We start from the raw sequence: 20452 nt of genomic DNA, 5'->3' as shown, positions 1-20452 counted from the left end.
TCTCTTAATATTGTTTCATTCCTCGAGATACTTTTACCTCTCTCTGCATCAACTTCTATGCATTCCTTTTCCCTGGTTTCTATTCCGTCAATGGCCTATTGCATCTTATCCATTCTGGTTATAAATCCTTCCAGAGTTTCTTTCACTTCTGTAATCTCCCACCACACATCTGTGATCTCCCTCCGGATGTCTGTAATCTCCCTCTGGACTTCATCCGTTAGCTCTTGCATATTTCTCTGCAGCTCTGTCAGCATGTGTATGATTTTTATTTTGAATTCTTTTTCAGGGAGACTGGTTAGGTCTGACTCTGCCGATCCTTTCTCAGGTGTAAGTATCTTGGTCTTGACCAGATTTTCTTGCCTTTTCATCGTGATTGCAGTGGCTGTAGACAGGTTGTGGGTGTGTCCGCTGGGAGAAGAAAGTCCTTTCCTGCTTGCTGGATGCCTTGTCTTTCTCTGCTACCTGTGACGGCTACTTGCACTCCTGCAGCAGCCACCGGGTTAATATCCTAAGCTGCTGTGGGCAGAGTGTCCGTCAGAGCAGCGCGGAGCCCTGCGGGGAGTTGCAGGCATGCCATGTGCCCTCCTCCGTGCTAGTGGTGACCCTGCCGGGCAGCTGTGTAGCAGTAGCGGCCTTTGGGTCTGGCCTGGGCAGCTGTGCGTTGGGCTGGGATTCCGTTCGGCTCCTGGGGGCACGCCTGCTCCCTCTGGCTCCACTGCTGGTGTGTGCGGGGCTTTTCCACGCAGACTTCTACCGGGCTCCTCTGGCTTCACTGCCGCCGGTGCACACGAGCCGTGCCTGGGGTGTTCAGTCGCGCCACTGCGGGCTAGCCCTGCAGCACATGTATCTGCTCTCGGTTCCTTCTGGCGCCTCGGCCCCCGGCATGCGCTCTCACTCTCCTGCTACTGGGCCCGTGTGTCATGGTCCGCGTCAGTTGGAAGAATTACTGGCAGGCTGCCTAGCCGTGTGAGGGGCTTCAGAGCTGCACTGCCTCCTTTTAGGGCGCCTAAGTTTCCCCAGTATTCCCAGCTGCCAGGACAACTTCGTCCAGCTATGGGGTCCCTGTCTCTTTCAGACTTGCAGAAAGCACTTGCTTTTCTTTTGTCTCAGGGGCCCCAGTTGCGGGGACCTGCCCACAGGTTTTGCTTTTCCGTTTCTCTAATATCCAGCACCCCATGCACCTTGTGTCTGCCTTCCGGGTGCAGATTTCTAGAGCTGGTTGTTTAGCAGACCTAGGCCTTCACTCCCTCCCCGTTCTGACTCATTTCTTCCCACTGGGTTTTCGGGTGGGAGAGCATTTGGGTCCCGCCTGGCCGCATCTTGTATCTTACCCACTTCGTGTGATGGTGAATTCTCGCAGATGTACATGTATCCTGGCTGTTGTACTGCATCCACTGGTGTCTCTTTTAGGAATAGTTGTATTTATTGTATTTTCATAAATATATATGTTTTGGGGAGGAGATTTCCTCTGAACTATCACGCTGCCATCTTCCTGTGATCCCTCGAGTAGTCACTGCTTTTTAAAATAGATTTTAGGTTTGATAAATTTGATGTTTGATTTTCAAATTAGAGGCTTTCTTCAAGTATGTGATAATCCTTGATTGTCTTTTTTGAGTGAAATAACAGAAAACTGATTAGAAGTTCTCAGCTGGTGATTGGTGCTTGTTGTTTCTGAAATTCACCATAGTGTTATCTGTTGGGTCATTTTGTGGGTCCTCTAATGTTACTATTATGACTTGTCTCAGCTTGGTTTGATTCATCCCAAAATTGTCTAATCTCCTGTCTGCTGGCTGCCATTGTTCTAGAAATCGATTGATGGAAGAGGGCTGGGGGGTGTCAAGAAGCAGGTATAGGTTCAATATTATATTCAATATTAAATTTTCATTTAGTTACCTGTTTTCAGTATGGTGCTTTTTGATAACTGTCTCTTGTCCTCCAGGTCAGGGACACTCTATTTTACTCTCCTTAGGGCAGAAGAGAGTCAGGGAGAGAGGATTTGAGGTTAAACTACTTCTTAAATAGATTTCCAATCCATCCTCCTTCTGTTTTTAGCTCCACCCTCACCACTACTAACAGAGTTACCTGGCACTGCTGCCTAGTCCTGATTCTTTTTTTGGGCATGATGGCTCTGTGGTATAATTTGGGTTGCTTCTTGGCTTTCTTTACTGCTGGCTTAGGAATTCAGCTTTCACTAGTTTGCTAGGTAGATAACCACTCTTCCAAAATTTTGCTCCAATTATCTTCTGTTCTCTTTTTCTTGAAAATTCATGCTTTAGAAAAAATCCCTTTACCTTTGCTTAGTGGGATTTTGGGAAAGAATTAAAGTAAATGTGTGTATTAAATACACCATTTTTTTTTTGGAAGTTCTAGATTTTTTTTCATTGTGTATCAAACTCCTTACATGTTATTCTTTTTGTTTTTTCTTTCATTTGGAGAGGTTTTTTTAAATTAAAGTATCATTGATACTTTCAATTAACGAAAGTTTCACGTGAGCAATATTGTGGTTCCAACATTCACTCATATTATCATATCCCCCTCACCAACACCCCATTGCAGTCACTCTCCACCAGCATAGTAAGATGCTAGAGTCACTACTTGTCTTCTCTGCTTACACGTTATTTTTAATGGCTAACCTTTGCACATCTGTTATTCTGTACCTTAGTTATTGGAGTCCAAATCAACCTAATTTTGATGTTTTAAGATTTAAATATTTTATGAGATAATTATTAATCAAGAGATAAAGGTAATTTTATGTACGTATTATTTCTTTCTTAATATATATGTTAATTGCATAGCCTCTTTGACTCTTCACTAGATATAAGGGATGGGGGTAGGATTAGTAGAATATAGTTTGATATTTAACACTTTTCTTATTCTTTATATACATGTAAATTTTGGGGATGACAAATAAGATTATTGATGATTGTATGAATGACTCTAAGATTCTGTATATGAGACCAGTTTTTGATTGTCTGGATACTCTGGATTTAGGTTTGTACTGAGTCTAGACTTAAAGGTTGACTCATACTCAGCATAAACCTGACAGTTCTCTGGCAGTATTTATCCAGATCCCTGAGGTATTTTGTTCACTTAGCTTGGTTATTCTAACTAGTCCTCCATGGAACCTCAACACTGGATTATCAGGAGCCAGACACTTGGAGGCTAGATCCAGGTAGTCTTTAGAAATGTAGCTTTTTATAGACTGGTTAGCCCCTAAAATTGTACTCTGGCTGATGGAAATACTACATACATTGAAAAAAATTCTGTTAAAAAAATCACGTCAGTATTTATCTTGATAATGCTTAAAAGGTATTCATAATGGGGGGCAAGTGCTTAATGAATATGGGGTTTCCTTTTGGAGTGATGAAAATGTTTTTGAACTAGATAGAGGTGGTTGCACAATATTGTTCACTTAAAAGTGGTTAATTTTATGTTATATGAGTTTCACTTTAAGGAAAAGTATTGTTTTATTAGTGATATTTTTATCTATGAACCTTTGTAAGACGACTTATTTTTTGCAACAAGAAAAAACATATTTCTTGTAGCGGATGTATTATATACAGGTAAATGAAAATAAGATCAGTTATCCTACTTTAGAAATAACTACTCTTAACAATTTTCATGGTTTATGTTTGTTAACTAAAAATACATGAAAATTATATTAAAATGGATAAAAACTACAATAAAATATATATTCACTTTTTTTACTAAAATAGAAACTTCTATTTAATGCATAGTTTAAATGTTTTCCTGTATCTTTTAATACTCATCTACAGTTTATGTAGATTCAGTTCATCATGTGGGTGTATCATAATTTTTAATCAATCTTCTATCACTTAAGATATTTCATATCATTTTGTATCCTAAATAATTTAGCACTGAACAGTACTGTAGCTAAATCTCAAAGTACTTCGATAAAATAATTTCCAAGAAATGGCATTATTGGGCTGTTGCAAAGTTTCAAGGCTGTTGTATATTGTCATATTGCCATTTAGAAATGTTGAACCAATTTATACTCAGTCATGCCAGAGTGTATAGGAGCAGGCACAAATTCATGACTTTTTATAATCTGGAAGAATAAACAGTAACATCAGACTTTGAAATACTAGAAGTTATAGAATATGCAGAATGTTTGGCAACCTATTTTGAGTTTTTCTTCCCTTAAAAATCATAGAAAATGTGTGTCTTACCAACTAAGTCTTGAGTTTTATAGCATTCATGCTGGGCAAAATAACAAACAATGTAAATTCTTGCATGAAAGCATATCTAAGCTTTGAGTTATTTTTCTCTTTTTAAAAAAATTTAGACATTATTTACATAAAGGCTATAATACATAAAGTACGTAAATGCATTTAAGTGTATAGTTTGATGAGTTTTGGTGGTCATACACAATGTGTAACTACCACCAGCATCAAAGTGTAGAACAGCTTCTTCACCCCAAAAAGTATTTTCATAGTCCTTTGCAGTGGATTTCTCTTCATCACCCCTCATCCCCTCTTGTACCCTAGGCAACCACTCACTGGCTTTCTGTTACTGTAGTTTTGTTTTTTTGAGAATTTCATATAATTAGAATTATAAAGTATATATGGTCTTCTATTATTGAGTCCTTTAGTTTAGCATATTTTTGAGATTCATTTATATTGTTGCATGTATTAATATTTTATTCCTTTTCATTGAGTAGTACTATCAGTTGAATGTTGGGTTCCCTCCAGGTTATGCCTATTATGAATAATACTGCTATAGACATTTGCATACACATCTTTGTATAGACATAAGATTTTATTTCTCTTGGGTAAAAGCATACAAGTACTATTTCTGAGTCATATGGTAATGTATGTTCAACTTTATAAGATACTGTCATACTGTTTTCTGAAGTGGCTGTATACTTTTGCATTCCCACAGCAATGTATGAGAGTTGCAGTTGTTTTCACATCCTCAGCACAGGATGTAGTCTTTTTTTAACTTCACTACCTGTGTTGGTATGTAGTGGTATCTGTTGACTAATAATATTCAAGTTTTGGATGTTAACATCTGCTGTATGAATGCTAGCATATTTTGAAATAGTGGGAAGCAAAATAAGTATATATTCCCACTTTGTGAGAACTGCAGTGGGCTTTGTAGGCATTTGTTCAAATCACTCCTGTATAATTGAGGGCCCATCATATATATGACATGATTTTAGTAGTTTGGTGATGTACAAATTAAATTTAAGTGTCTTCCTACCCTTAAAAGGGTTAGTTAATACTTTCAGGTTTTTGATAGGATTATGCTTATTGTATATCAATGATTCAAAAGAGAAGCATTAAACAGAGTGACTTGTGTAGATGAAAAAACTCATAATTATGAGGTTTGTATTTCTGAGATTATGGTCCTAGAATTCTTTATTTCTTGAATAGTTTAATATTTCTTTAATAATCAAATAAATTTGATTCAGAAATTTTAGATTGATTCAGGGATTAGATATAAAAGATATATGATTATGAACAAATGATAATTTGTATCTTTGTTCTTCCTTAGGACATTTTCATTCCATCTCCAAGTTTGGAAGAACAATCAAATGATGGAAAGAAAGGTGGAGATTTACATAGTTCATCTTTGACTGTTGAGTGTTCTAAAACTTTAGAGACTGAACCAAAGAACTCCACGGAGGATCTTGGGCTGTCTTTGACAGGAGATTCTTGTAAGTTGATGCTTTCTACAAGTGAGTGTAGTCAGTCCCCAAAGATGGAGAGCTTGAGTTCTCACAGGATTGGTCAAGATGGAGAAAACACACAGAATGAAGATACTGAACCCTTGTCTCCTGTCCTCAATTCTAAACTTGTTCCTGCTGAAAATGATAGTGTCCTGCTAAATCCAGCACAAGATGGCCAAGTAGAACTGAATCAGAATGATGATAAAACAAAGGGGGAAGACACAGAAACCAGAGACGACATTAGTATTTTAGACTCTGGTTGCAAAGCCAGAGAAGAGACTGTAGCAGAAGATGTTTGTATTGATCTCACTTGTGATTCAGGAAGTCAGGCAGTTCCTTCTCCAGCTACTCGATCTGAGGCACTCTCTAGTGTGTTAGATCAGGAGGAAGCTTTGGAAATTAAAGAACATCATCCAGAGGAGGGGTCTTTAGGGTCTGAGGTGGAAGAAATCCCTGAGACTCCTTGTGAAAGCCAAGAAGAGGAGCCCAAAGAAGAAAATACGGGGAGCATCCCATTGCACCTTTCTCTGACTGAAACTCAGTCCCAAAGGTTGTGTCTTCCAAAGGAAATCCCAAAACAAGAATGCCATGAAACTATGGAAGTTGAAACCAGTGTAATTAGTATTGATTCTCCCCAGAAGCTTCCAGTACTTGACCAAGAATTGGAGCATAAGGATCAGGAAGCATGGGAAGAAGCTACTTCAGAGGACTCAAGTGTTGTCATTGTAGATGTGAAGGAACCGTCTCCCAGAGTTGATGTTTCTTCTGAACCTTTAGAGGGAATGGAGAAATGCTCAGATTCCCAGTCATGGGAAGATGATGCTCCAGAAATAGAACCATGTGCTGAGAATAGAGCAGATATCCAGGAAGAAAAGAGTATGGAATATGAAGGAGGAGATCTGAAAACAGTGACTGCAGAACAGGAGACTGTAGAAGCACACTCTTCACAGTCTCTCTTGACTTTAGTGAGAGCAGAGGATGCTCCCAGACCTGACCAGGAGATTCAGCAGACCCAGCCTCAAGAGAAAACAGATAACTCATCAATGGCCGACTCAAAAATGGCTAATGTAAAGCAGCCGGGCTCAGGTGTAGATGACCAGCAGCTGGAGAAGGCCTCAGCCCATTCCTCACAAAGCTTCTGTGAAAGCTCTAGTGGTGAGTGTGATTGTAAATTGTTCTCTTTCCAACCAAATTTTAATTTGGAATGGGATTTGGGAGGGAACTTTATGCTTACATCAGAGCTGAAGATAAACTTGAAATTATGTTTATGAACAGCCAATAAGAGTTGGGGAATTTAAAATTTTGGGTTGCATTTTTCTTTTGTGGCTGTAATTATTTGTGGAATCAGACATCATTTAAGGTTTATCAGCTGTATAACTCAGGAGTAATCAACATGAATTTTATAAGTATTTAGAAATTGTACCAATCTGGTGATTTCCACTCAAGTCCCAACCTTGCTCCATATTTTTATATTTTGACTGTTGCCTTAAAGTACAAGGATCTTATTTTGATTACCGTACTTAGTAAAATCATATTCAGCACTCTTAATGAGTGTGCTGTTACTTGTTGTTTCCTGTTTATAGCCATTAAGTAGTTTCTACGTTTGGTTCAACATATATACATCGTAAACCTTAAACTGGAAAGGATACTGATTTGTATCTTCTACCTAATTTATGAAGTCCAGAATGAAAATATAGATTACTTTTGGAAATAACAGAATATTATGTATAACATTAGCTGAAAAGAATTCAAACTTCCTAAATGCCCAAAGTTAGTATAATTTAAAAACAAACTCTAAAAGGGAAAACAAAATACACACTTAAGAAAACAAGCCTCTAGGGACATAGAAATAAGAAACAGTATTTGGGCATCATCAATCATAGCTCTTAGTATGGGTGATCATACCTTTCAGTGTTCCTGGAACAGGAAAGCTAGTTATGTTTTGTGCTCTAGCTCTAACCTTTGTTGGCTTACTTTATGTAATAATCATCCTAATTGGCCGTTAATGTCATGACAAACATTTAGAGTAGACTGTTAATGCATGTTGTTCTTCAATATAGAAATTCTTTTATTTTTAATCAGATGGCTTTTAATCAGTTGTAAAGTGATCAGTTCTTTTCTTGAAAACCAAAGAAGAAAAAATGGATTTTAGATTGTAACAGAAAATTAGAAGTTAAGAGAGATCTTCTTGTTATGGGATTTCAGTACTGCTTTGGATAATGGAATTCTCTTAAGTCCTTAAGAGTAAGGACAAACTAAACTCCCCACTCAGATGGTTTGACAATTGGTATTAAGTTTCCTTTGTTCATTCATGTCTTTTTTGGTATGCTGGTATACAATAGGATAGCCCTTGATAATGTGGGAAAGCAAGAAGGGACTTGATCATTTAAATAACGTAGGCTTGCTAAATGTTAGAGAAGGAGTTGAATATGTGGAAAATTGAGGTAAATTTGAAAGGATAAAATATTTTCCAGGATTTGGCGATAATTTGACTATATTGGTAGTGTCTTTCAGATGAGTGAACACAAAAGCAGAGAAGTAGGAAAGCATTTGGAAGACTTTGAGTTGGAAGCTTTATGAACATGATTAAAATAAGACTAGAAATGTAGGCTGCTACTAGTTAATTGAGTGCTGACTGAAGAGTTAGGTATTTATCTTCTAGTGGAAACCTTGAAGTTTTTCATCAGGAGCTAACATGTTCAAAGTCATGTTTTATAGGAAGGTTGCTTTTGTTTGCATGCGCCCAAAGATTTGGGGGTTGGAGAAAGGGGGAAACTTCAGGTAGAAAAAGTAATTGATAGGCTGTTGTAATAATCCAGGAATGAGGCATTGAAGACCAGAAAAAAGTAGTGGTAGTGTTCTCTGTAAAAGACCCACTTTTTCATTAGGTTGCAGTTATGTGGTTAGATCATGTGTTAAGATAGCTTTTTGTAAGTTTTATCTAGTACCGTGCAAAGGAAATCTGTTTCAAGGAAGTAATTTTCAGTAATTAATGCTTGCATATTGAAGTTTGTCACAGAGTAGGAGGTACTTAAGGATTTCATACAGAATTTCAAGTCTGCATGGTCAGTCATCGTGCAGGGTATGGTTCCTGTCAAGAGAGCAGTGCAATGCTGGTCATTGTGTGGGGATGAAAATTCTGTGAAACAGATCTTTGGAATGTATGATGCTTTGTAAGGTGTTTGGTTTGTTCGTTTCTCTATCTTCTAAGTTCTGTTTTTTTAACTTAAAGGACTTGTTTTTTCAGGAGTTGCCAGAGAATGAATACTGATCTCCTTTACCCAGTTCTCTTTTTTTCTCTAACTGTGGTGAAATTATTTGCCATTTAGTTGAGATTCTTCACTCATACTCTTTACAGTTCCTTTAGCTGAGCATATGTACTTTCCATCTTCATTCCTAAAGTCCATTTCATTTCTCTTTTCATCCTTTTGGTTGTAGATGTAAGATGTTTTTTGTTGTTTTGTGATTTTGAAGAAAAAATTATCAAAGGGCTTGGTATTAAAGATAATAAAGGATAGAAGTGGAGTGGAAAAAGATGAAAGAACAAGTATGTGCAATAAATATATTTGGTCTTCATTTGGTTTCTGACTCAGAGCTCCTAAAACCCTTGTAATTTCCTAAGTGATAGGAATATCTTTTGTTATTTGTAACAAGCCCTTTCAATCACATTTGAGTTTATGCTAATGAGCTAATCCAGGGTGGGATCCCTTCATAGCCTCAGGATGGGGCTGTTCATTAGAAAGACCAAGTGATTAGAGGGTTGGAACTTTCAGCCCCACCCTCTGACCTCCTGGAAGGGGAGGGGCTAGAGATTAAGCTTTATAAAAACTGAAACAAGATTCAATAAGCCTTCTGGTTGGTAAATGAACCTTGAGGGTGTCTCACCCCACTTGTTTGGAACAGAAGCTCCTTCTATCAGAATCTGCTGGACTTTGTGTTCTGCTTCATGTGGCTGTATCTCTGTCCTTTATAATATAAATTGGTGAAAGTAAGTGAATGTTCCTCTGAGTACTATGAGCTGCTCTAGCAAATCAGTTTAACCTGAGAAGTGGGTCAGAAGCATAGGTAACAACCTGGATTTGTGATTGGCATCTAAATTGAGGGCAGTCTTGTGGGACTGAGTTTTAACTTTTGGGTTCTGACACTATCTCCAGGCAGCGTCAACACTGAGTTAAGTTTGTAGTGTCTGCTGAGAATTTAATTGTTTGGTGGTGCTGGAATATGCATTAGAAAAACCTTTTTTTTTTTTTTCACAAGGAGTAGGGACAGGGTATGCCAGATTATAGTTATTTTGAGCCATCCCAGGAAAGTAAGTATAAATTTTCATGTTAGGTCTGAAAAGAAACAGTCTGGCACAACTCTCTTTTTTCTCCAAATTTATCTCAAAAGACAAACAAGGAATGAGAAAATGATTTTGGTAATTTGCTAATTTGATTAGCAAAGATTTGGAACTGAGACCTAGTTAAAAAGTAAAGCTTTATGTCTTGATAACTGTTTTTAGTAGTGACTAACTGAAATGTGTATACTGGGGATGCTCATATGTGAGATTTGTTATGCAGAGATTTCGATATAAACATTACTACTGTGGCCTAGAGTGAATGCTGGTCAGTACTGCTGAACCATGAAAACTGTAGATTGCTCTGTTAGAGCCAGTGAGTATATTGAAGTCCTTTGAGAGGCCCATGAGATCCTTTGTCTTCTCTCTGAGTCAGTTGTAAATTTAAGTATTAATGTCAGGCTTTAGAGAATCCTGCAGATTGCTGAGGTTTATAAATGAAGTCCTTGGTTAGCACTGCACAGAATTGAAATGTCTAGACTTGATACTATATTAATTTATATCACTGAGTCTCCCCAAATATACTGTCTTGGAGCTCATGTTTTTGCGTTCCTTTTAACTCCATGTTCCTCAGGGCCTCCAAACTTTGGCTTCCTCTATTTGCCTGTCCTCTGGGCGTCTCCTTTGTCAGTCCTGTTGTCGATGGCTGTAAACAGAGCAGAGAGTAGTAGGAAATTGGTTGGGAGGCCAGGCGAAGGGGGGGTTGGGAATGAGGCTGGAATTGGGAGCAAAGGAAAAGAATAATTTAAGTATTTCTTGTTGTTCTCCTTACTTTTGCTTTTTTATACTTCTGTTTTTTTTAAATTTTGTTATCATTAATCTACAGTTACATGAAGAACATTATGTTTACTAGGGTCCCCCCTTCACCAAGTCCCCCCCACAAACCCCATTACAGTCACTGTCCATCAGCGTAGTAAGATGTAGAATCACTACTTGTCTTCTCTGTGTTGCACAGCCCTCCCCATTCCCCCCTCACATTATACATGCTAATCAAAATACCCCCTATACTTCTGTTTTGATTTCCTTTTTATTTATCTTTTTTCTCCCCCCAGAAACTCCATTTCATTTCACTTTGCCTAAAGAAGGTGATATTATCCCCCCATTGACTGGTACAACTCCATCTCTTATTGGCCACCTAAAATTGGAACCCAAGAGACACAGTACTCCTATTGGTGAGTGATTAAAATGTAATGATATTTAAAGTAGAATTTCTAAGATACTATTCTTTATGCAAGTGATTTTTTTTATAGACCTGAGGATTTTTTATAGACCTGCCTGATAAAGCTGATACTTGTCATAGAAAAAATAAGGCTATGGTGTTTGATACCATGGCTTTATTCCCAGGAGATGATGAGTGGTGATAAGAAAAAAGAAAGGGTGAAAGGAAGAAAGATTATTTGTAAGGATTTTATTCTATTACTTACAAAGCAGTAGAGTCTGAGTGTTAAGCAATAATAAAGAGCTGTTTTATAAGGAAGAGACAGCAAGTAGGATAGAGTATTATTTATTCAGTACCCTGGGTAATGTGCTGCTTGACAGGGTAAGAAAACTTAGATCCTCCTTCCCTAAAGCAGCCAGTAGTCTTCTACATTAACCTATTTGTTTTCTCTAGTCAGTGCTGAGAGGTAACAGTCATGCCGTCTGGAGTCTCCTGCTACCTATGCCTGATGCTGGCAGATGTGGGTTGGCTGAGGGCTCAATGCAACATCCTTTGTCCAGATGCAGAAGTGGAACTGAATCCTGTTGCTCCTCTTAAGACCAGGTGTCAATACTAGTGTGTAGTTGTTGATACTTGTGACAGGATTTATCCTAGGAAGCCCCTTCAGTCCTGCAGAGCTGTGGACAAACAGGCAAATCGATGACCTTGAATTGTGTTTCATGTTTGTATTTTAGTGTTCTTTCTTCCTCCTGCCTTAATTCTTTAGGTAATAGCAACTATCCAGGAAGTACCATAGCAGCCAGTGATGTCATGTCTGAAAGCATGGTGGAGACCAACGATCCCATACTTGGGAGTGGAAAGGGAGACTCGGGGGCTGCCCCAGAAATGGATGATGATAAATTGTGCCTCAAAATGAAACTTGTCAGTCCTGAGACTGAGGGAAGTGAAGAGTCTTTGCAGTTTAGTTTGGAAAGTAAGTTTTTATTTTATGTTAATATTGGGTAATGAGTAGATCCAGCTCATCTGGGAAGTATTAATTATCTTTCTTTAGTTATGATGATTGATACTTTTATACTTACAAATGTATTTGTGAAATCTTTTCTCATAGATTTAACTCTTTGCTTTTGGCTAGTCACTGTCATGTTATTGAAGATGTTCCCATTTTATAATCTCTATGGTGTTGCTTGAATGTCTGTATTAAATCTGTGCCTATATAAGTCACTGGTTTCCATATTCAGAAACAGTTTGGAAGAGGGTAGAAAATGTAAAATTGTGGATTCACACTCTAGGTTTATGTTGACTGTTTCCTGCATTAATTGCAAGTTTGGTATGGCTAGAATAGAGGAGGTAACATTCCCAAGGCTGCAAAGTGGGGATCAGATTCTGAAAGACCTTTTATTTTCATCATGCTGACACACCGAAGAATTTTAGGCAAGGGAGTGGTATGATCAGATTTGCTTCTTTAAAAAGATTAGCTGAGTATTTCAAAACTGTGCCTTTGTACATCATTCCTTTGCTTTCCTTGCCCATTTCCTGTTCTCCTGCCTGGCAGACTACTAAATCTTTACCACGAAGTGGGTTCATTAGTCGTGGGGATGGAGATGAGTGGATGAATTTGATAGGTGAATAGTAGAATAGAGAGAACATTGGAACAGTTGAAGTAAGGGAAGAGGAAAAAAATACAGAATGATTCTATATTTAGTTTTCATGGTAACACTCCAAAGTAGATATCTTTATTTCCAGAGACTGGTTTTTAAGTTGTATACCTAAGGTCACCTAACTTTATACCTAATATATATAATTGTTAAGAGTTAGGGCTGGAGTTAGATCTGATTCCAAAGCTTGTAATTTTTCCACTAGGTAGTTTGTAAATGCTGTTGAATGGAGTTGGAAGAGGAAGAAGTCTTAACAAAGAAATTGTAAAGGAACATTCAGAGAATGATTTAATGAACTTGATTAGCTAAAATTTCTTTTGTCTAAGTGAATAAGAAGTTCCTCTTATTCAAGTCTACCCACTATTTGTGGTCTTTGAAAGCTTCCTCTCCTAACTCCCTCAGGCCCCTCATCCATCAATTATTTCTCCTATTCTCTCACTTTTAATCCATCTCTCTTCTGGAGATTACTTTTCAGTCTGTAAACCTGCTTAGGTACCCCTCAGCATAAAAATGAAAAAATCTCCCTCAATTCTGCATTTTCCTCTAACTTGCCATAATTTTTCTTGCTTTCTCACATTATCTCCTCAAAAGTAGAATATCTTTCCTGCCTCTTCTGTCGTTCTTCACTTATCTTCAGTATAGCTTCCACCTGAACTATACTGAAATAGTTCTTGCTAGAGTCACCAAATGGATCCTGTCAAACCCAATTTACATTTTCAGACATATCTTACTAGACCTAACTTTTGCATCTGACATTATCTTCTTATAACTCTCTTGCCTATAGGCTTCCATACTCTCCTAATTAAGCTCATTAAATCTCATAACAAACCTGTGGAGTAGATCCTATTATCCTCATTTTACAGATGAGGAAAGGTGAGGCATGGGAAGGTTGAGCACCTTCCCTAGAGACACCCAGCTAGTAAATGAAGTAGCTTGAATTCAGAGTAGTTCCAAAAACCATAAGTCTGGTTCCAAATTACAGTGCTATTCTGCTTCTCAGTGCTTATTGATGTGAATTTTAGATTCTCAGTAGAAATTAAGAGTATTGCATGTTTCCATCCTTACCATCATGTTCTCTGAAACTGAGTAGGGAATTATCAGGAGAGAGCATGTGGTAGACTTGAATCTTCAGATTTGAAATTCCAGTTGGGAAGACCTTAAATGGAGCTAAAGGTTAAGGATGATAATAGGAGCATAGTATTGGACACTTTTTATTCATTTCATCCTTACAACAAAACAATGAAGGTGGTCCTGTTTTATCTCTATGTTGTAGATGAGGAAACTGACTCAGAAGATGGACTTTACTCCCAAGTTGGACTACTAAATGCTAGAGCCAGGGCCTGAGCCAGGTTTCTGTTCCAGAGCCAGGGCTCTAACAACTGAACTTAAGCTGCCTCCTTGTGGATTGTTTAGATCATGTTGGGTCATGAATATTTTAGAAGTGTTGAAAAACATTTGCTGTTGTGGGTAGATTGTAATATTTCCAGAATATCTCGCCTGGATTTAGTATATCTGCATATCAATAGGCATTCAGAGGTGGAAAGAAGTATGGCTTTAGTGCATTTGCATATCCTCAGGGGTGGAGAGAAGTTCTTCTCCATATCTGTGGGTAATTACCTGGGCAACAGAGGGCTTATCTGTACCTGAGAGGTGAGGAGAGGGCCGGTTTTGCTTCTCCTGGAGCAGGAAACAGAAGGCCCCGGATTGCAGTTTGTAAGCAACAAACGGATTTTAAACTTTATTTCTCCCTTTGGCTGATTTTGGTTTTTGGAGGTATTTTGCCCCAGAATTTCCTCTCCCTGGACTTACAGCTATTTTCTCTAAGGCTGGAACAAATTGTAAATGAACGAATTTTAATCCTGGACATGAGTTACATTGCTTTGGGGAATATAGGATTCAGTTCAGTTTCACCCTTAGTTCTTTGCTACAGATTCATTCTTGAAAATGTGTTTTACTTTCCAAATAGCTGTCCCCAAATCACTTTGGGAGGAACCTGAGTACCTTCTATGGTGTGGGTTGTCTTAAAACTGTACACCATTTAAAATTTGTGCATCAACCTGAGACACATTTTCCTACATAATTAAAGTTTTTTCTCTTTTTAATTTTAAAATAAAAAAATGTTGTAATTAAGATTTTTTTTCTATTTTTTATTTTCTTACTAGGTAGTTTTTTTACTTATATGAGAAGAGATGAATTGGGATTCAGGACAAGTTTCATTTTCATTTTTAAACATTGCTGTTTAGTAATTCATTATATTGTATTTCTGGACAAGCTTAGTCATCTTTATGGAGTTTGAAAGAAAATTGATTGGTGGAAGTGAGAAAAATTGTACCGTTAAATTATTAGAAATCTTTCTTGTTCACTTACTATTTGTACCCATTTCTTTTTGTTACTTGCTGCAAATAATAGTAGAGCAGGTTTTAGAGAAGGTTTCTCATGTGGTACTGAATTGTTTCTCTTTTTCTCCTTGCTTTTGTTTTTATTCAGAGCCTGCAACTGGTGAAAGAAAAAATGGATCTGCTGTTGCTGAGGCTGTTGCCAGGTAACCAAAGCTGGTTGCTATTTGGAAGAGTTTAATATTCAAAGCCAGTGGTAGTAAGGGGAAGATGATTTATTGATAGAGGAAAAACTTAAATGAAACTCCAGAATAAAGGGTTTAGCTGTGTTGATCTAATGTAGGCTTTCTTACTAATATTTTACTAAAGCTTTTACTGCACTTTGAACTAAGGTATTTAAAGGTGTTAACCTTCCTCTGTTTTGTTCATGTGGGAATGCCCTTTTTTTCCTTTTTCTGTTACTGAGACAGATCCTTGTTGCTATTGGTGAGAGAATAAAGGGTTTAAGGAGATAGCCTCAGACCTTGTGCCTTTTGAGATTCCCAGCTCAGCTGCGACCTCTGGCTATTTTCTCGTTTGCCTGCTAAATTAACTACTGTTGTTGAACTATTAATTTTTGCTTTGTCATGAAGGCTGTAATGCTTTCAGGATGAGTATGACCCCATCCTGAGGCTCTGGTGGTAAGCTTTGCCATCTGGTGGCTGAGAAATTGTTCATTGGTTTCTAGCATGAGTCATCCAGCATGAAAATACTAGCAGCAGTTAGTGAAATATAGGTGAGGATTCTTAAGTCAAACTAGGCAGGTACTGTAAATAAGTAAAGCAGGGTAGGTACAAGAGCATGAAGTATTGAGGACGATGGCCAGCTGAATATGTGCCCATTTAAAAGGGGGGTATCCCCTGTTCAACTTCAGCTGATTGTTACCATGCAAGAATACAGACCTATTGTTGTCAAATCTTTACATTTTTAAGGAGAAATCTGGATTTTTAAAAAAATAAAATTTCTTGCTTGGTGGGTCAAATGAAACATGTCTGTGGAGTTAATTTGACTCTCACATTGCAAGTTTCTGACCCCTGTCTAAATTCTTTGATTTGTACTTAGCTTTGTCTTAAAGAGATTAATTGTTTTGGGCTCTTGCATATTTTAATCTGAAAGATTAATACCTTAGGGTCCTTACTCAGTTGAAGACTCTAATGATATGTAGTCTTACAAGTTGAAGAAAATGGAGTTTATCTTTGATCTGTTTAGTTTTAACAGAATTGTGTTCCAGACAAAACTTTTTACTAGTCTGTACTTTACTGTGCCCTTTAAGAGGGAACAATATGGTGCCAAAACCTTTTGGGCAGAATGTAGGGATGGAAAATAAGGAAATAACTTGAGGTAGAAGGTTAGATTGGTGTATCAGGGAATAAGATGAAATTCATTGGTGTGGTGAAGCAAATTTTGTATACGAGAATTTATATTTTAAAAATCTTCGACTATTCACTTTACCATTGGGTTCAACGTAAATCGTTTAAAGTAAGCTCTGTTAGAATATTTTAAATGATCACTATTTCTGCTGCATTTAGGTAAAGCAGTACCACTCTGTTAAGTGTCTGTAACTGGCCTTTATTCACATTACGTGCTGTCATCTTATTTCTCTCTCAAACATTTCATCATTGAAAGTCTCAAAGCATATACAAAAGTAGGGAGAATAACATAGTGAACCACCAATTCTTCATCACCCAGAGTCAGAAATTATCAGCTCATGGCCAGTCTTCATTCGTTTGTAAATACTTTGAGCTCTCCTCCTCACTGAATTATTTTGAAGCTAATTCTAGCATTTTATCATTTTGTCTGTAAATATTTCAGTGCTATCCCTGAAAGATAAGAATTCTTATTTTGAACTTAACCACAATACTGTTATCATGCTTTAAAAATTGGCACTGGTTTCTTAATGTCGTCAAATATTCAGTGTTAAAGATTTCTCTAATTGCCTCATAACGTTTTTACAGTTCGGTTGAATCAAGATCCAAACAAGATCAACACATTGCATGTAAATTTAATCTCCTCTAGTATGTAGGGACACCCTCCCTTTTTCTTTTTCTCCTAGCATCTATTTGTTGAAAAAACTGAATAGTTTGTCCTATGGGTTCCTGCATTCTGGACTTTGCTGAGTGCATATTTATGGTATTTAATATAGCTTCTATCTACCATATTTCCTGTGAATCTTGAGAATTTTTTTTTTTTTTTGAGAGGGCATCTCTCATATTTATTGATCAAATGGTTGTTAACAACAATAAAATTCAGTATAGGGGGGTCAATGCTCAATGTACAATCATTAATCCATCTCAAGCCTAATTCTCGTCAGTCTCCAATCTTCTGAAGCATAACGAACAAGTTCTTACATGGTGAACGAATTCTTACATAGTGAATAAATTTTTACATGGTGAACAGTACAAGGGCATTCATCACAGAAACATTCGGTTTTGATCACGCATTATGAACTATAAACAATCAGGTCAAATATGAATATTCGTTTGATTTTTATACTTGATTTATATGTTGATCCCACATTTCTCCTTTTATTATTATTATTTTTATTTTTAATAAAATGCTGAAGTGGTAGGTAGATGCAAGATAAAGGTAGAAAACATAGTTTAGTGGTGTAAGAGGGCAAATGTAGATGATCAGGTGTGTGCCTGTGGACTAAGTATTAATCCAGGCTAGACAAGGGCAGCAAAACATCCACGGATGCAGAAGATTTCTCTCAAAGCAGGGGGGGTGAGGTTCTGAGCCTCACCTCTGTTGATCCCCAAATTCTCACCTGATGCCCCCCTGCGACTGTGCCTGTCTTAGGTTGTTCCTCCCTTGAGGAATCTTACCCGTCTCTGGCTAACCAGTCATCTTCCGGGGCCATACAGGGAAATGTAAAGTTGGTAAGTGAGAGAGAAGCCATATTGTTTGAAAAGGTTAGCTTTTTACTTCTTTGCATATTTATGCCCTGTGGCTTCTATGCCCAGCACTTGTCTCGAGGTATCTTTACCACCTGGAGGAATTATGATACTCAGTAAATTTGATATGAGGCACGAATTCTATTTAAGGGTTGTAATTAGGAAGGAAGAAGAAAAGCTATAGAGGTAGCATATGGAAGAAAACATGGGAGAGAATTTTTTATTATGCTTGTTTGAATTTACATTTTGGTGTAGAATGGTTTGGAGTTGGGATGCAGAGAAAAGATTTTATGCCCTCTGAGCCTAAAAAGATAATTTCCAGAGGTACTTTTCCTACAAAACTAACACAATATATTGCTCTAATTTATTATCTTAGTCCCCAGAAGACCATGTCTGTGTTTAGCTGTGTCTGTGAAGCACAACAAGAGGATGAGGCTCGAAGTCAGGATCCCCATTCTACATCCATCAAGTGAGCATTATTTTAATAGCATCTTTTGGGCTATATTGATTCACAAAATGGTTGGTAACAAAATCTAGAATATGCTGCTACTGTTTTGTGAACTTGAGCTTACTTTTTTATCTCAGGGATTGTGCCATAACATGTCATGAGAAATTTGATTACATACTGTATAGCGTCAGATTTTTGTCTTTATCTGCCAGTTCTATCAAATTGAAATGATCCAGTCTTCATAAATTTATGAAAATACCATTCTATATATGTAAGATTAATCCCTTTTTTGTAGTGTTGAAATGTTTATTTTTAACAGACTTTATTTCCTTTAGTTCCCTAGAGGGTGAAAGTGAAATGCTCAACATCCCAAATTTAAAAGTTTGTCAGACTTGATGGGATTAAGATTTTCCCATATTTTCTTTACTCCATAATCTCTAGAACAGCTCTGAAGCAGGGAAAAAAAAATGTTTTTTCTTCTTTATTTAAATGATTAGAGTGTCTTGTTTGTAATATAAGATTCTTTTTTTTTTCTTTATTTTGGTATCATTAATCTACAATTACATGAGCAACATTATGGTTACTAGATTCCCCCCATCATCAAGTCCCCACCACATACAGTCACTGTCCATCAGTGTAGTAAGATGCTATAGAATCACTACTTGTCTTCTCTGTTTTGTACAGCTCTCCCTATGACTTCCGCTATATTATGTCTGCTAATAGTAATGCCCCCTTTTTTTCCCCTAATCCCTCCCTTCCCATCCATCCTCCCCAGTCCCTTTCCCTTTAGTAACTGTTAGTCCATTCTTGGGTTCTGTGATTCTGCTGCTGTTTTGTTCCTTCAGTTTTTTTCTTTGTTCTTATACTCCACATATGAGTGAAATCATTTGATCCTTGTCTTTTTCCTCTTGGCTAATTTCACTGAGCATAATACCCTCTAGCTCCATCCATGTTGTTGCAAATGGTAGGATTTGTTTTCTTCTTATGGCTGAATAATATTCCATTGTGTATATGTACCACATCTTCTTTATCCATTCATCTACTGATGGACATTTAGGTTGCTTCCATTTCTTGGCTATTGTAAATAGTGCTGTGATAAACATAGGGGTGCACATGTCTTTCTCAAACTGGGCTGCTGCATTCTTAGGGTTAATTCCTAAGAGTGGAATTCCTGGGTCAAATGGTATTTATATTTTTAGTTTTTTGAGGAACCTCCATACTGCTTTCCACAATGGTTGAACTAATTTACATCCCCACCAGCAGTGTAGTAGAGTTCATGTTTCTCTACATCCTTGCCAACATTGTTGGCATCCTTACTGGTGTGAGGTGATGTCTCATTGTGGTTTTAATTTGTATTTCTCTGATGATTAGGGATGTGGAGCATCTTTTCATGTGCCTGTTGGCCATCTGAATTTCTTCTTTGAGAAGTGTCTGTTCAGTTCCTCTGCCCATTTTTTTTTTTTTTTTGAGAGGGCATCTCTCATATTTATTGATCAAATGGTTGTTAACAACAATAAAATTCAGTATAGGGGGGTCAATGCTCAATGTACAATCATTAATCCATCTCAAGCCTAATTATTGTCAGTCTCCAATCTTCTGAAGCACAATGAACAAGTTCTTACATGGTGAACAAATTCTTACATAGTGAATAAATTCTTACATGGTGAACAGTACAAGGGCATTCATCACAGAAACTTTCGGTTTTGATCACGCATTATGACCTCTAAACAATCAGGTCAAATATGAATATTCGTTTGAATTTTGTACTTGATTTATATGTTGATCCCACATTTCTCCCTTTATTATTATTTTTTTTTTTATTTTTAATAAAATGCTGAAGTGGTAGGTAGATGCAAGATAAAGGTAGAAAACATAGTTTAGTGCTGTAAGAGT

The 20452-nt window shown here is 37.3% G+C and overlaps 1 protein-coding gene across 6 annotated transcripts in view; it reads left to right on the top strand.

The window, feature by feature from the left end:
• The window catches only part of TP53BP1 (tumor protein p53 binding protein 1), a 92953-nt gene that overhangs the window by 32821 nt on the left and 39680 nt on the right, over positions 1-20452 (top strand). For 5 of the 6 annotated variants that reach the window (XM_017665211.3, XM_017665212.3, XM_017665209.3 and 2 more), the window contains exons 12-16: positions 5518-6847; positions 11081-11200; positions 11954-12160; positions 15330-15384; positions 18488-18580. In XM_017665211.3, coding sequence (XP_017520700.3) covers positions 5518-6847; positions 11081-11200; positions 11954-12160; positions 15330-15384; positions 18488-18580 — 1805 coding nt within the window. Of the gene's footprint in view, positions 1-5517; positions 6848-11080; positions 11201-11650; positions 11791-11953; positions 12161-15329; positions 15385-18487; positions 18581-20452 lie in introns of those variants that run through there. The other variant, XM_037018859.2, reaches the window with a different exon arrangement.

Source organism: Manis javanica, chromosome 8 (assembly GCF_040802235.1).
Source record: "Manis javanica isolate MJ-LG chromosome 8, MJ_LKY, whole genome shotgun sequence".
Taxonomy (NCBI): Eukaryota; Metazoa; Chordata; class Mammalia; order Pholidota; family Manidae; genus Manis; species Manis javanica.
The sequence above is the reverse complement of the archived record's forward strand: the minus strand, read 5'-3'. Positions and strand labels throughout refer to the sequence as shown.